This window comes from Aspergillus sclerotioniger (assembly GCF_003184525.1).
Source record: "Aspergillus sclerotioniger CBS 115572 chromosome Unknown BO94scaffold_16, whole genome shotgun sequence".
NCBI lineage: Eukaryota > Fungi > Ascomycota > Eurotiomycetes > Eurotiales > Aspergillaceae > Aspergillus > Aspergillus sclerotioniger.
In genome coordinates, this window is record NW_020291006.1 from 325107 (window position 1) to 339441 (window position 14335).

General features: G+C 51.8%; 7 protein-coding genes across 7 annotated transcripts; 3 read left to right on the forward strand and 4 right to left on the reverse strand.

Annotated features, from left to right (window-relative positions):
- Positions 1-162: 162 nt before the first annotated feature.
- Positions 163-2561, reverse strand: BO94DRAFT_518125 (BAR domain protein). The gene is made up of 5 exons (XM_025610021.1): positions 1968-2561; positions 1727-1894; positions 1557-1672; positions 1211-1497; positions 163-1165 (listed from the first exon to the last, which is right to left on the reverse strand). Exons 1-5 carry the CDS (start codon positions 2092-2094, stop codon positions 553-555), a joined length of 1311 nt encoding a protein of 436 aa, XP_025466755.1. The 5' UTR covers positions 2095-2561; the 3' UTR covers positions 163-552.
- Positions 2562-2585: 24 nt separating this feature from the next.
- On the forward strand, positions 2586-3143 carry BO94DRAFT_95696 (uncharacterized protein). The gene has a single exon (XM_025617759.1). The coding sequence runs from the start codon at positions 2653-2655 to the stop codon at positions 2962-2964; it is 312 nt and encodes a 103-aa protein (XP_025466756.1). The 5' UTR covers positions 2586-2652; the 3' UTR covers positions 2965-3143.
- Positions 3144-4005: 862 nt separating this feature from the next.
- mpt (putative DNA repair and transcription factor Ada) lies at positions 4006-5272 on the reverse strand (the record flags this gene model as incomplete). The annotated part of the gene is made up of 2 exons (XM_025610022.1): positions 4006-4751; positions 4794-5272. 2 exons carry the CDS (start codon positions 5270-5272, stop codon positions 4496-4498), a joined length of 735 nt encoding a protein of 244 aa, XP_025466757.1. The 3' UTR covers positions 4006-4495.
- A 663-nt stretch (positions 5273-5935) lies between these two features.
- BO94DRAFT_535883 (60S ribosomal protein uL2) lies at positions 5936-7223 on the reverse strand. Its single transcript, XM_025611887.1, has 3 exons — positions 7163-7223; positions 6510-7087; positions 5936-6447 (listed from the first exon to the last, which is right to left on the reverse strand). Exons 1-3 carry the CDS (start codon positions 7209-7211, stop codon positions 6310-6312), a joined length of 765 nt encoding a protein of 254 aa, XP_025466758.1. The 5' UTR covers positions 7212-7223; the 3' UTR covers positions 5936-6309.
- A 1426-nt stretch (positions 7224-8649) lies between these two features.
- Positions 8650-11190, forward strand: BO94DRAFT_575746 (uncharacterized protein). The gene is made up of 5 exons (XM_025615098.1): positions 8650-8872; positions 8976-9145; positions 9272-9401; positions 9458-9826; positions 9884-11190. The coding sequence occupies exons 1-5, from the start codon at positions 8672-8674 to the stop codon at positions 10688-10690; spliced, it is 1677 nt and encodes a 558-aa protein (XP_025466759.1). The 5' UTR covers positions 8650-8671; the 3' UTR covers positions 10691-11190.
- Positions 10982-12094, reverse strand: BO94DRAFT_493716 (DUF1770 domain-containing protein). Its single transcript, XM_025609207.1, has 3 exons — positions 11705-12094; positions 11414-11608; positions 10982-11294 (listed from the first exon to the last, which is right to left on the reverse strand). The coding sequence occupies exons 1-3, from the start codon at positions 12011-12013 to the stop codon at positions 11247-11249; spliced, it is 552 nt and encodes a 183-aa protein (XP_025466760.1). The 5' UTR covers positions 12014-12094; the 3' UTR covers positions 10982-11246.
- A 137-nt stretch (positions 12095-12231) lies between these two features.
- BO94DRAFT_624875 (adenosine kinase) lies at positions 12232-13909 on the forward strand. The gene is made up of 7 exons (XM_025617247.1): positions 12232-12418; positions 12494-12509; positions 12585-12738; positions 12794-13135; positions 13195-13532; positions 13589-13702; positions 13797-13909. The coding sequence occupies exons 1-7, from the start codon at positions 12367-12369 to the stop codon at positions 13840-13842; spliced, it is 1062 nt and encodes a 353-aa protein (XP_025466761.1). The 5' UTR covers positions 12232-12366; the 3' UTR covers positions 13843-13909.
- Positions 13910-14335: the final 426 nt, after the last annotated feature.

Genomic DNA, 14335 nt, shown 5'->3' on the forward strand with positions numbered 1-14335 from the left:
GCAGGCGGCGAGACGTTGGAAGAAGATTTCGTGCCGGGTCACGTGCACTTCCCGCGGTCTCTGCTGACTCAGCCCCCAGCCCCAGGATGCCCACCTTTGGCCTAGCGCCCCCGTCCAGGCCTCGGACTACGACCTACTCCGTAGTATCCATGCGATTCGAATCTGCTTGCTCAACGCCATTGAATTAATTCAAGACCTAAACCCAGGGCAAAACAAAATTACACTATCGGACATTCTAGTTTCCCGTTTCGATATATCAATACATCAGCGAGGCGCCTGGCCTGTGTTGCGTGGGGAACCACCACCGCCACCACCACTGCGGTTGCGCAGGCCGCGACTCGCCGATTTCGTCGAGACTACTAGCAATTGTGCGAGGCTTGCCAGCTGAGCCATTGGCCCTTACTCATCGCTCGCCAGTAGGATGAACATGGCACAGACATGGCTAGTATTAAACGAGTTTGCCGGAAACCCGTGAGCGAACGTGGATCCTACGGACCCCCAAGCTCCAACTTTTCAAGATGGGCAGGATACACTGAGATTAGAAGACGATTCCTAGTACTCGCCCCCACTGAGAATAGGACGCTTCATCGGGGGCGGGGGCGGGGCAGGCTTCTTCGAGCGGGGAGGTGGAGGTGGAGGGGCCTTCTTGTTCAAGTTCAGGGGCGTGCCATTCAAGGTTGTCGAGCTGGATTTCCTCGAAACTGCACCCCCGTATGACGGCCCTGGAGACTGGTTCCGCCCCATGTATGATCTCTCGGGGCTAGTGCCGCTAGGGCTAGCATCCTCTTGTTCCATGTATGGGTCAGGGTATGATCGGCCCATGGTCCGGGATTGCACGCTATTCCTCCGGCCGATATAGTTGTCGCTGGCTGCCCGAGATGGCCATTGGTACGGGCCAGAGCTTTGCTCCTGGCGCAACTGGGTAGGGCCCTCAAACGTCGAAGTCCGATTCAAAATGGGCCTCTGGGAGTAAGCATCCGGCGGATAGACCTCTCTCGCAGCAGGTTCAATTGAAGTAGCCCTGGTCGATCGAATAATCGGTCGCAGTTCGGCCGCATTGTCAACCTCCTCATGCAGTGGTTCGTAGCGTTCGTGGTATGAATGCGCGGTGTTTGAGCGAGGACGTCCTGGACGACGGGCACTTGGAGCTTGGGATAGCGGTTGTCTACTGATCTATTAGCATCGCGGTAGACTCAGCATCTCAATTGACACTCGCCTGCTAGGCCACTCTGTTCTGAGTTGAAGAAGCACATCGCGGCATCGCTCGTGGTAGTCAAGTTGGGCCTCCAAGAACGCTTCCAGGTTCATTATACCTTCGACTTCGGAATCTTTGATGTCCTGCATCCGCCGAGACACGTCATCGTTGGCCTCTTCATACTTGACTTTCTGAGTCCGGAGCTCTTCCTCCACACGGAAATCTTCCCGTTTTGCTTTCTCCATCTTAGAGAGAGAGGTATCGTAGGCCAGACGCCGGCTATCAAGCTTCCTGCGCGCGGTCTATGGAGAATCCAATCAGCGCTCCACGCCATGTGCCTGCACTCGTCAAATTTTCTTACCTGGTAATCTTTCATCTGGGTCAAGGAATGCTCTAGCGACTCAAGCCAGCCCGAGCTCACCTGCGAGGTGTAAGCGTCCTGGAGACGAGCCAAGCGCTCCTCAGCCCTTCCAAGCACTGTGTGGATATCATCAGCATTGACGGCGTTATTGAGAGATCAGAATAGCTTACTGGTCATGCAACGGCCGTACTCGGAGTTCGCATCGAAGTCCTCACCATGACCAACCATGCTACTACCCAGATGAGCGATAGGCAAGGTCTTTTCCTTATCCTCACCTTCGCTACGCTTCGAGATAGACTTGATGTAAGAGCCTGTTGCCTTGTGGATACGGTCAACTCCTAGAAGAGAGCGCGTGGGTCAGTCAACTAGAAACGAGAAGAGTCCAACGGTATTGGGTGTCATGGTTCTCACCCTCGTGGCGCACATTCATCTCCGTCTCCATAGCTTTGAAGTCATCGGAGAGAGTGGTCTTGACCTCTCCTCCCATTCTCTCCCCCGCCCATTGCTTAAAGCGATCGAATTTGCGATTGACGTTCATGTCGACAGATTGCTGTGATGAATAGAGATGGAGTGGAAACGACTGTTGGGTTTATTTGAGGATAATACACTAAAGAACGAGGTTGCGGTGCGACCAGCAATAGGCTAGCTAAATTGTCTCGATTATGGGTTCGAAATCGAAAATTGCAAGAATGGTAGTTGAACGAAAGAGACACGGTTCGTAAGAAGCACGCTGCTGCGTATGGGACAAAAAAGAAGGCGCCACAGCCAGGAGGCGAGTTGGAGAAAGAAAGGCAGAAAGAAACCTAGGTTAGGTGGGAAAAAAGAGTAGCCAGTTGCGACAGACCAGGAGGGACAGGCTGGGTCTTAAGGCAAGTCCCGAAAAGGGTGACAGGGGAAATTAGTCGGGTGGAATTATTATTACTCGATAGTATGGATTTGGTCTTTATTATTTTAGTTTTTATTTTCGAGCGATCGTTTGCGTGAATATTATTAGTAAATCCGGGGCTGCTATTGCGACCACCGGCAGTGTTTATCGAGGAATGACAGACAGCAACGACCACAATGTTATTGCCAATCGCAAGCGGGCCAGACATGGATGGAGCTGGTTGCACGGAAAGCGCCACATTGCCTTTACAAGGTTCCCAGCAGAATGACCCCCCACCAGGAGAAAGAATTTTGGTCGCATGACGATACAATTACATTTATCGTTGTCCCTTCCCCTCCTCCTCCTCCTCGTCCTCCTCCTTCGGATTCAATCCGGTTCTCGCTTATTACTACTCTGAACCCTGGAATTAACTCAAGACATGATGGAGAGAGGCAGAAGTCAATCCCTGCGATGGACGGAGGGATTGATCCATCCAATGGGGGGTGGAGGCGGGGCCAGAACCGCCATATTGAGTTCGGTTGACCCAGCAGGATGAGGTGTACCTGAAACCTAGCAACTCCCCTAGGGAGATACTAGACAGCCGGTCAAAGTACGGACACCCCGGTGGCACAGCCGCCTGAAAAGTCGCTGGGGGGAAAGCCTATCATTATCATTGCCGCACCGCACTTCAAACCGGGTTTGCCAAAGACCCAGGCGGATCTTAAGGTGTATCAGAAGGTGAAGCGTCATAGGCCAGAGGAGATTCTGGATTGCCGCAAGTGACACGCGTTAGTGGGCCAGTCAGGTGGAGATCCACCGCCATCGATTGGCGGTCGAGGGCCAGTCTCAAACGTGGCCCTCGATTGGAAGCTGTCTTTGCCACCCTCTGGGAGTCGTTCTATTTACGGAACTGAGGGTGGGTAGGCGAGGGAGGGAGGGAGGTCTGGTTTGTTCAGAATGCTGAAGTTTAAACAGTGTTGAGAAGATCGATTATTGATCCGGGAAAGATTATCAGTTTGGAGTAGATAAATATCCTTGATAGTTACATCAGGCCCCAGTCTTACATGGTGGAGGCACATGTAGGGACTTCATACTACGGAGTACTGATAGATAGCACTACTACTTACTACCTAGGTAGTAGGTACTACTACCTAGTACTAGTAGGAAGTACTAGTATTGTCAGACTGGCCAATGGCACAAAGCCCAGAAACTTCAGTCGAAGCCACTGGAGGTTCAGGCTTACTACTGTTATGATAGGTAGGTAGGTTCAATCTTCACTATTCTCACACTGACAGAGGATACAAGAAAACAGCATTCTCTCTTTCCTTGGGTGATCCTTCTCCATGGCAATCCCTAACGCGTCAGGGTGGGATGTTGTCCGCAGATCGTGATGCAAGCCCTGGCTAATGCATGAGGTCCGTATCCATTGTATCTATTGGTTGGCTACGGGAGCTTATCTGCCAAAACCTGTACTGTGTATCGATCATGGGCAAGAATTACTGCAGTCTGCAGGGGATAATAATCTTAGCATCACATCACCTGCATTGCTTTACCGAGGGTACGAATTTATGAAGACATCCAAGCAGCATTTGTATCATGTGGCACACTTACTCGTACTCGTGTTAGGTAGATAGTGTTACTGACTACGGAGTACTGTAGATAGATAGTGGAACTCGATCTGAAACACCCCCCTTCGATGCGGAGGTCATTGTCAAACAGGCAAAGATCGTACCGTGTGTTTGAGGATGATTATTGAAAGAAGACCCCTACTATCTACTATGGAGCCCAGCACAGGCGGGAAAATATATACTCCCTGAGTCTCACCCCCATTCTGCTGACGGCCCCAGCACCAGCAGCACCATCAGCACCACCACCACCGCCCTTCCTTCCCCTTAATAATACGTAAGTCCTAGACATCGCCAGTTTAAGGCACCCCGTAGATACCGACTAAGACAAGTTGCAGCTAAAAGGTCCCATCCAGGCTGTGCATGTCACGCGACAGTCGCTTCATGTAAAAAAAAGTCCACCCACCCGGGGGTTTCATTTCCGTTCACTCCCAAGGAATCCCTTTTCTTCAAGTAGACTTCCCATCCGATAAAGTAGTTTCATCCAAACCCCCATCGTAAGAACCTAGTACTCCACGCCAAGCAAGCAGTTCATCTACAGGTTGTACATCCTGCATCGCAACGAACCCTGCCTCAGCGGCTATCAAAACATCAAAGTCGTTCCACAGCACGGCCCCAGCCCCATTCTCTTCTTTGTCATGATCATTATGACTACCACCATCCAGCCCGACCGAGACCCACCCATCGCATGGGTTACATCCAGAACTACTAGTATTTTCGGGCTGAATCCATAATCCCTCCAATGACTTCCCAACAACTGCATCGTTCCTCAACATCTCCGCCACATATTTCCCCGGTGTAACGCCCATGACCTTCTTAAAGACACGGAAAAAATGACTGGGCGTCAGGTTCGCCTCTGCCGCCAGCCTTTGTAGGGTTGGTTTTGATCCAGACTGGATGGTAGCTTTGATAGTTTGACAGGCTCGGTGCACTGATTGGCCCTGGGGGCTTTTGTCCGCCTCAGGGGAATCAGGCTTGCAGCGCTTACAGGGCCGGAAACCTGCTTGCTCGGCTTGCGACGGATTGTCGTAGAAGCGGACGTTGGCTCGTCGGGCGAGACGCGCCGGGCATGCGGGACGACAGTAGATTCGAGTGGTGAGGACGGCGTAGACAAAGGAGTTGGCTGTGGCATCTCGAGTCACTACGGCTTGCCAGCGCGCGCTGGCGCATGTGGAGGAGGACTTGGGTAGCCGAGGAAGTTCCTGCGCTAAGGCTTTGGGTGACATCACGGAGAAGAAAGAGGCTTTGTTATTGAATGTCGGGATCTTTTCAAATCCGCTGCGTGATTTGGTTCTCAGCCGAATGGACGCTTGATTCCTCTTTCCTGGGGTTGCTCCCACTGCCTTGGAGGGTTGGGGTAGACATTATCCGCCCGTGATTGGTCACTTTGAGAGCAAAGTTTCGTGTCTCGGCTGCAGGCATCCATGCCCGTCGATTCACATACTGCATCTTGTACATTCCCCGAGTCTATCTTCTCCGTACTTGGGGATGATGGAAGTGCGGCTTGGGCTTGTGGGCTTTGCTTTTTACTTGGAATGAGGAGTCCGCGGAGCCACCTGTTAGATATGTAGTGGTAAGGAATATGGTTCAAGCTGACAACCTAACATGAAGATAGATATATTTCCATTCGGCCACGCACCAAGACCAACACAAAGAAGTATAGCCACCATAACCTTGTATATGTCCGTTATTAGTAGCCCAAGCGATTAATTCTTGGACACCTGGTTTGGGTATGATGCCTGGGGTACGGTAGTATACGAGACCGGTTAAGTAGGCGATGATTGGGTGTTCTTATTTCCACAAAACCTACATACTATATATAGGTTAGGAGGTGCACTGACGCCTCTGCATTGGAACACATAGATCAAAGGACTAGGCTAAGAGCAATTCCGCAACTGGTTGATGTAGTAATGATGTCGGTCTGATATGCTTGACTTAGTACCAATTGCACGACGAACAGCCCGATAAATACAATCGTGCCCTGAAATACAGGACCGCAGGCACATACGACTAGGAAAGTGGCTTCGAAGTCGTCTCCTGAGAACTGAGACGCTACGTAGGTGTGATATATCAAAGAATGCACCCGGACTTGAATTTTTGAACCCATTTCTTTTGCTTTGATCATCATGAAAATATTTGGTGGCCACGACCTAGATTCGCTAAGGACGCGTGGGAGATCATCCGCATTCGCCTAAGTACATATGCCTCATAGCAAAAGAGCATTTTCAACCCGTCACAAAGAAAACTCCACAGAACATCACGCTTAGTCCTTGGTCTTCTGGGTACCGCGGAGCAGACCAGTTCTCCGGGCAGCAATAAGACCGGCTTTTTGACCGTGGGCGGCGTAACGGGAGATGGTCGAAGCCTTACCAATGTGCTGGTGGTTACCACCACCGTGAGGCTGCAGAGAAAATGCATGTCAGAATTCGACTCGACGCAGAAAACCAGGGGAGTGAGTCTTACGTGATCCACGGGGTTCATGGCAACACCACGAGTCTTGGGCCAAGAGTTGCGCTTGACAGCGAACTTGTGCTTGGCACGAGAAGCCTTGAGCAAAGGCTTGTCGGTACGACCACCACCGGCGACGATACCGATCATACCACGGGAGGTGTTCTTGACGACCTTCTTGGCACCGGAGGGAAGCTTGATACGGGTCTTGCCCTCATCGGGGTTGTGGCCGATGACGGTAACGTAGTTACCGGAGGTACGACCAAGAGCACCACGGTCACCAGACTTCTCCTCGACGTTGGTAACGACGGTACCCTCAGGGACGGAGGCGAGAGGAAGGACGTTTCCGACAGTCAGAGCGGCGTTCTTTCCGGCGTAGATGAATTGACCGGTGTACATGCCCTCGTTGGCGATGAAGGTCTCGGTGATGTGCTTGAACTTGTAGGGGTGACGGAACTGGACCTTGGCGAGAGGAGCACCACGGCCGGGGTCGTGGATGATCTCCTTCACAACACCACGAGTGTATCCATGACGCTCGGCATAGTCGAGGGTACGGAACTGGGCAGGAGCCTTGTTGAGACGGGTGTTGGCCGCTGTCGGCGAGATTTTGTATCAGCAAATTTTTGATCTGGTGCAATTTCGCTCAGGATATCTGCGGTCGCACTCACTGAAAATGGATCCACGACCCTTCCTCTGGTTGCGGATCACACGACCCATGGCGACTTTCTATAGAGGGACCTGGACGTTAGTATACAAGAAAAGTCCGCCTGGCGACCTGGTGGTGGGAGAGTTCGAGTTCTCGTACCTCAAAATCTAAGATGGGCTTGTCGGGTTGGTGTTGAGAATTCGTCGGCGAAGGGCTGTGTGGGCTTTAGGGTGGAAGTCGCTAATCTAACCGCGCTGGGACTAGTGCCGTTGTGAGCGCGGCTGCGCTTTGAGCGTGGCGCGGGTCGCTCTTACTAAGTAGGGTAGACTACTGTAACGTATGGACTTGGGAGGGAACGTCATACCTTCCCATCCCTCCAGTCGTGTTGGCACATACTTGTGTAAATGACGGCCAGTAATCACCCTGCACTCTATATAGATACTCCCCCTATCTACTTATCCTCCAATACTACTACTGCTACTACTACTACTCTATCCAACTTGTCCCTCCCTGGACTGTCGCGCTCCCTCACGGTTTATTCATGTCGGATGCCGTCCCTTAACAAGCAGTCTTCCCTGCGATTTCCTGAGGGGGCCATCAGTGTCTTGCAGTTGGGCTATTATTGATTGGCACCCTCACCATTTATCGTCCTAGGCTGACCTGGCTCGGTAGCACAACTGTCCTACGGTTTTTCCGACCCTCGGGTGTTCCCCGTCTGTAAACGGAATGACTAAAACAGAGGACTGCATTGGTCAGAACCATCAACATCGGACATCCATCCCAATCAACGGAGTGTTGTTGGCTGTCCTATCGCGCGTAGGATGCGCGTTGGGTTCTAGATGTCCTTGAGAGCCCGGGCCGCCTCCAGAATCGTTCCTCGGTCCGCAGTCTTAATGGGACAAAGGGTACCGGGTGAATCATTTTGACGCGCTTGAGGAGATAGTCATGCTACCCAGTGACTGTCACAAGCTCACCCTTGCAAATGTTCATGTTTAGGGTACTCCACGCGGACACATGAACAATCATTACCGCCATCGATCAACTGGGTGTTGAACATTTCTCACGGAATCCAGCGTCAGCTTGGGCGCCGAAAACCAAGTCTCTCCTTAAAGGATGAAAGAGCATCTCCAGATATTTTTGAACCTCAGTTGCACTATTCGGCGACTTACTGCACTCGTTCTTACCGGAGCGGGTGGATGGGTTGTATTTACCTAGTTAGACATCTCAAATCCACGCTTTGGAGCTGGGTTTGCGCTTAATGAGATCTCGCGATGAAGTGTTCTGAATGTATGCTGTTCCGCGGACCTCTGGCGTGTTTGACGGAGTCGAATTCGCGATAACGAATGTGTTATCCTGATTGGGTGTGGATCATCCCTGGATAAGGGCTGCTCTTGATGATGCCAGACAGGCCAGGCGCGTAAAAGCCGCGCTCCAACCTAAGTAGGGAGCAGTAGCCTAAGTAGAACTTCTGCCGCGGACTCGCCCGCTCGGTCTTGCCTCAACCCAACCCCCTGCGGACAGCAACACGAACATGTCCAACATGTCCCTATCAGACTCAGAGCTCTCGTCGCTCTCATCGGCACCCCCGTCCGACGAAGAAACGGGCTCCATGGCCATCGATGAGCCCGTGGGCATCGCGAAGTACTTCAAGAAGGAGTCCGAATCTCCGCCGCCGAAGCGGGAGCCCTCACCACCCCACGAATATGTGTTGGCGGATAATTCAGATATTGCAGTATGTTACCCAGCGGTCCTGTGAAGCTGGAAATTTCTGAGTACCCGTTTGACGCGTTTGTCACGCTGTCTGGACATGTTCGCTGACCCGTCGCAATCTGAAGTTCATTGTAATGTTCCGTGCGCGTTTTCATGATGCGTTCCCGCGATCAACACCACACTTTGGACCACAAGATATTGAGAGAGGTGTTGCGGAATCTCCCCCCGGGGATCATATTGAGAGACTGTTATGTGCATTTCTTGGCTTGGTATTGAACAGAAAGAAGGATGTGGAGTATGACCGCCGCCTACAACCCCGATCCTGCGCTCTTGGAGAATCACTGGAGAGCTCCCTTTTACCACATACGGGCCAAGTTGAGGGATTCTACATCAAAAGCTAACTCGCCTGATCAATGCGCAGTCGGAATCATTACCAGCGTCCGTTGGAAGAGGCAATCCAAACCCATGCTTCCCAATGGCCCAAGGCTTGGCAAGGGAAGAACCCTCTGCACGGGGGTCGCACTTTCGCAACAATGTCGCCAGAAGAACGCGTAGGTCATTGAACTTGGGTTGTGATAACTGGAATTTTACTTACTGGCCCTTTTAGTTGCAACTACTGAAGTCGTTGATCCTCTGGTCCCTTGCCTCGTCCGATGCCGTCCAGGCTAAAATCAAGGAGTCCTACAAACAAGCACGTCACGAAGACGACTTGAACCAACCACTATCCGTCCAACCATGGGGTCGCGATGGCCTCAAGCGCAGATACTGGCTCGTTGAAGGTCTGGATGATACACACTTTCGGCTATATCGCGAGAGTAACCCGTCTCTCAAAAACGTCTCTTGGTGGAGTGTGGCGGGAAGTATCCCTGAATTGAAGGCCGTTGCAGACAAGCTTGACACGGAGAAAAGTATGCACTCAAAGAAACTCAGTGAGAAGATAAGAAACTCAATACCCCGTTTTGAGGGCTCAGAAGAGGTATGCTACAGTTGTTGGCTAGTTGAATTTCTTCCCCTCCATGCTTACCAATGGCAGAAACGCAAACGCCGAGATTACCGTATTGCAAGGAAAGCAGCATTCGCGCGCCCAGAGCCTGGTTTCTCCCTATACGAGGGACGTACACGCGGAAAGAAGTTGAAATACACCTACTCCGATGACGAGGACATTTTCTCTGATGGCCTCCCCTCAACACGGCGTTCGACACGTAACGCATCGGGTGTTTCTACACCCCCAGAGCCGACCGGGCCTAGATTTACGGCCAGTGGGAGGCAAATACGTTCACGCGCAGGTGGCTTATATGGTGAGGCATTGCTGAGTGGTCAACGTGAGGACGTCAACGCCGGTGAAGATGATAGACCTTCAAGGACTCGGGCCACCCGAGCAAATGGGTATACGGATTATGACGTGGACGAGGAGATGGATGAAGGATCAGAAGGCGCACAATCAAGCGGAAATGAGTGGCAAGGGGGCGAGGAGGAAGAGGACAACGATTTTGAGGGCGACGACGAAGAGGAGTTGAGTGGTGATGAAGCAGTCTTGAACGGGGAAACTCCAAGCCTCGTGGTGCAGCTCAGATACAACAAAGACAAAGCACCAAGTAGCCCCAGTGGTCCCGCGGATGAACACTTAGCGGGGAGGCTCGAGAGCAAGGACGAGGACATGGCTAAACCAGCCACAGCGACCAACACTGAGGATTCATCACAAGTCCAACCGCAACCCGAGTTGAATGGGCAATCAACGGCGGCAAAGTCTCCCCCCGATGCTGCAGTCAGTGCGACCGTACCTGCCAGCGTCGAGGTGTCTCAATGGCCTCTCATGCAGGCACAAACCAAAACAGATTAAAACATTGGGGTTCACATGCTAACGCGCCGAATAAGTAGCTAGTCCCTTGGGATTAGCCATTTTCTGGCCTTGATAGAGTTGTATGCCCGAGTTTTCTTGTCAAATGCAGGACAAAACCTGGATCTTTATCCAAGGCGTTCTGTCTGTGGGTAGAATGTGAGGGGACAGCAGCCTCTAGGAAAATGGTGCTTTTATTAGAAGTGTGATGCTCGGTCTGGAGTTCTCTGCGATGGCTATATGGTAGGATGGCCACGCCGTGGATTTGAATTAGGATGACGGATTACCCAAGACAGGAACTGTCTTACAACATGAGATTTGATATAACCGCTTGCTGGGGCTATGCGCTATGTACATTACTGAATTTGCAAGCTTGAGATAAACGGCAGGCGCCTGGAATCTCTCAGGATCCAGCGAGACTGGAAGAGTGTATGAAAGGAAAGCCCAAGCTAAGATGGATGCTTGCTGTTCTGAACGCCGTACGCTGAACACCCGAAATGCAGACCTACAACCACATAATATATTGAGTAGTAACCAAATGATTCAAAGACCAGGGAACCTAGTCAGCACCTGCATTTGAGAACTGGGCCGTGTAGAACTGCAAAAACTCCGGAAATGTCAGTGTCTGTCAGCCTCGCATGCATACAAATCCACTCATTGTCGACTTGGGGAAGAAGCTGAGGCATTGATTTGAGAAACGCGGACAGATACGGGGTATGCACTCACGTCTTCCACGTTCGCAGCCAGGCGATCGTTCTTAGCTGACCTGAGGAGAGGAAGCTTCCAGTCGTTTACATCATACCACCATCTCCGTATCTTGCTACCGAGTGTCTGTCCACTGAGGGACGCGTTGCGGTTCCAGAAACGCCAGCCAGAGAGGGCTAGAGTCCAGACGGTACCTTGGATCAGAGGAAGGAGGACCTAGGCAGTTTCGTGTAAGTCTGGGTATTCCGGGTATTATTTTCCGTCGGCTCTCCAATAGGAGATTGCATAATGTCTGGGGCAAGAAATAGGTACCTGGTCTCTAATCGTGATCCAAGCCACTCGACCCCAGGTATCAGCCCCCCGCAAGCTGGCGAGATAACTCTGTTCAAACCGCAAATCAGGTAGTGGGGGGAGTTGGTGCCGCCGTGAAATGGGCCTGATCATTCTGTGGGGGTCAACGACGTCGGAAGGAATACTGCCTGCCTCTGAGGGCGCATGCTCCACGGCGGGTTGCTTCTCGGAGGCCGCAGTTGGAGGATTGACGTCGTGTTCCGGAGACGGTTCCGGGTTGACAGAGGCCGTCTGGATGACTTCGGGAATTTGCAAGGCGGGATCAGTCATGGTGGAGGACGCTTGAAGACACACCCCTAATTGAAGAGGTATCAAGGCACACCGTAATTTGAACGGCGGAGTGGTCAATGGAGGATGGGATGCGATGCAGGGAGGATCGGAGCACGGAGTAACCTATGGCACGGTTGACACCATTCGGCCAATCAGTGGCGGGCAAGCATCACGGCCGCCTTTTGCATTCTGCAGCAGCCCCTCCTCCGCTTCCCCTCGATAGATCTCCTCCTTCCCTCCTTCTCCTTCTCCTTCTCCTTCCTCCCTGTTCCTTCTCTCTTCCTTTCTTCGCTCCTCTATACCTTCGATTTTCCCTCCCCTGTCTCCTAGGATCTTTCTCACTGCCCCTCACAATGGCTGCTCCTCAGGGATACCCTCTTCTGTGCTTGGAGAACCCCCTCCTCGGTTCGTGAGATTCCCTACCTCTGCTGCTTACTCTACCGGTCTTACATCGTTCAATGAGCTGACATATTCATATAGACATCCAGGCTGTTGGGTATGTCCTTTAATCTAGATCCTTCACTTCTGGACCATCTCTTGCTGCTCGAAAGTATACTGACCTCCTGTGTAGTGATGCTGCCCTTCTCCAGAAGTATGGCCTGAAGGACAACGATGCCATCCTTGCCGAAGAAAAGCACATGGATCTCTACGGAGAGCTGTTCCAGAAGCAGGATGTGAAGCTGATCGCCGGTGGTGCTGCTCAGAACACTGCCCGTGGTGCTCAGGTACATAGACGATTCAGACCTCTCGGTGCATAGATGTTAACGTGCCTTGAATCAGTACATCCTCCCCGACAACTCTGTCCTCTACATCGGCTGCGTCGGCCGTGACAAGGAAGCCGAAATCCTGAAGGAGGCCTGCGCCAAGGCCGGTGTCCATACCGAATACCGTATCGATGATGCCCAGCCCACTGGCAAGTGCGGTGTGATCATCACTGGCCACAACCGCAGCATGTGCACCCACCTTGCTGCGGCCAACGAGTACAAGATCGACCATCTGAAGCAGCCTCACATCTGGTCTCTCGTCGAGAAGGCACAGTTCTACTACGTCGGTGGTTTCCACTTGACTGTGTGTGTTCCTGCCATCGAGGCCCTTGGTCAGGAAGCTGCTGCCAAAAACAAGGTACGGATTGCTCTCATGCTTGGTTTTATTGAAAGCATGCTGACTGGGAGTTTTAATAGGTCTTCATGCTTAACCTCTCTGCCCCCTTCATCGCCCAGTTCTTCAAGGAGCAGCTGGACACTGTTCTCCCCTACACCGACTACACCTTCTGTAACGAGACTGAGGCTCGTGCTTTCTCCGAGAGCCACAGCTGGGGAACTGACGATGTCGTCGAGATCGCCAAGAAGTTGGCTCAGCTGCCCAAGAAGAATACCAGTCGTCCCCGCGTTGCCATCGTGACTCAGGGCACTCTCCCCACCGTCGCTGCTATTGGTAAGCCCAGCGGTGAGGTTGAGGTCAAGGAGTTCCCCGTGCGCGAGATCCCCAAGAGCAGCATCAACGACACCAACGGTGCCGGGTAAGTGAATACGCTATAAATATTACGATTTGAACTGAAGACTGAACTCTGTATAGTGACGCTTTCTGCGGTGGTTTCTGCGGTGGTATCGTTCAGGGCAAGTCTCTCGAAGAGAGCATCGACATGGGCCAGTGGCTTGCTTCCCTCAGCATCCAAGAATTGGGTGCCTCGTAAGTTCTCCCTTGAAGTCCACACAATTGTCTCTGCATGCTCGAAGGGCATCACCGTGTACGTGGTTGACTGACTTGGCTGTCCGTTGTCTAGGTTCCCCTTCCCCAAGCAGGCCTACAGCCCTACCAACCGGTCCTAAGCATCTTCACTAAATCCCCCTCATCGAACACCCGCCATTCGCGAATCATGGGGCCATAGCACTTTCCACCCCCCCCCCCCCCCCCCCCAAAATTTCTCTTCTTAGGATTCAACCTTCTATACCCCGTCCTAGACTTAACGTCTTAGACCATGCTGTTTTCATCAACGGTCTATGCGGAATACGCTCCCACTGGGTTTTATGACGATAGATTGGAGTCGCAAATGACGTTCTCAACAACGATTTAATGATGACGCTTTTCTTTTCCGGTTGTATATATACATACAAACAGATCTGATTCTTTCCCATAATCTACTTATTCTTGGGACATTTATAAAGAAAATAACAAATAGTTTCGTATTGATAATATAGCTTCCTATCATGATGAGGGAATGAACCGCAGATAAGATGGAAATTCAAGTCACGCAACACGACTAAAACTCAGAGTAATAAGACGAATGAGAAGATAAAGGGACGTATATATATAGATTCATCT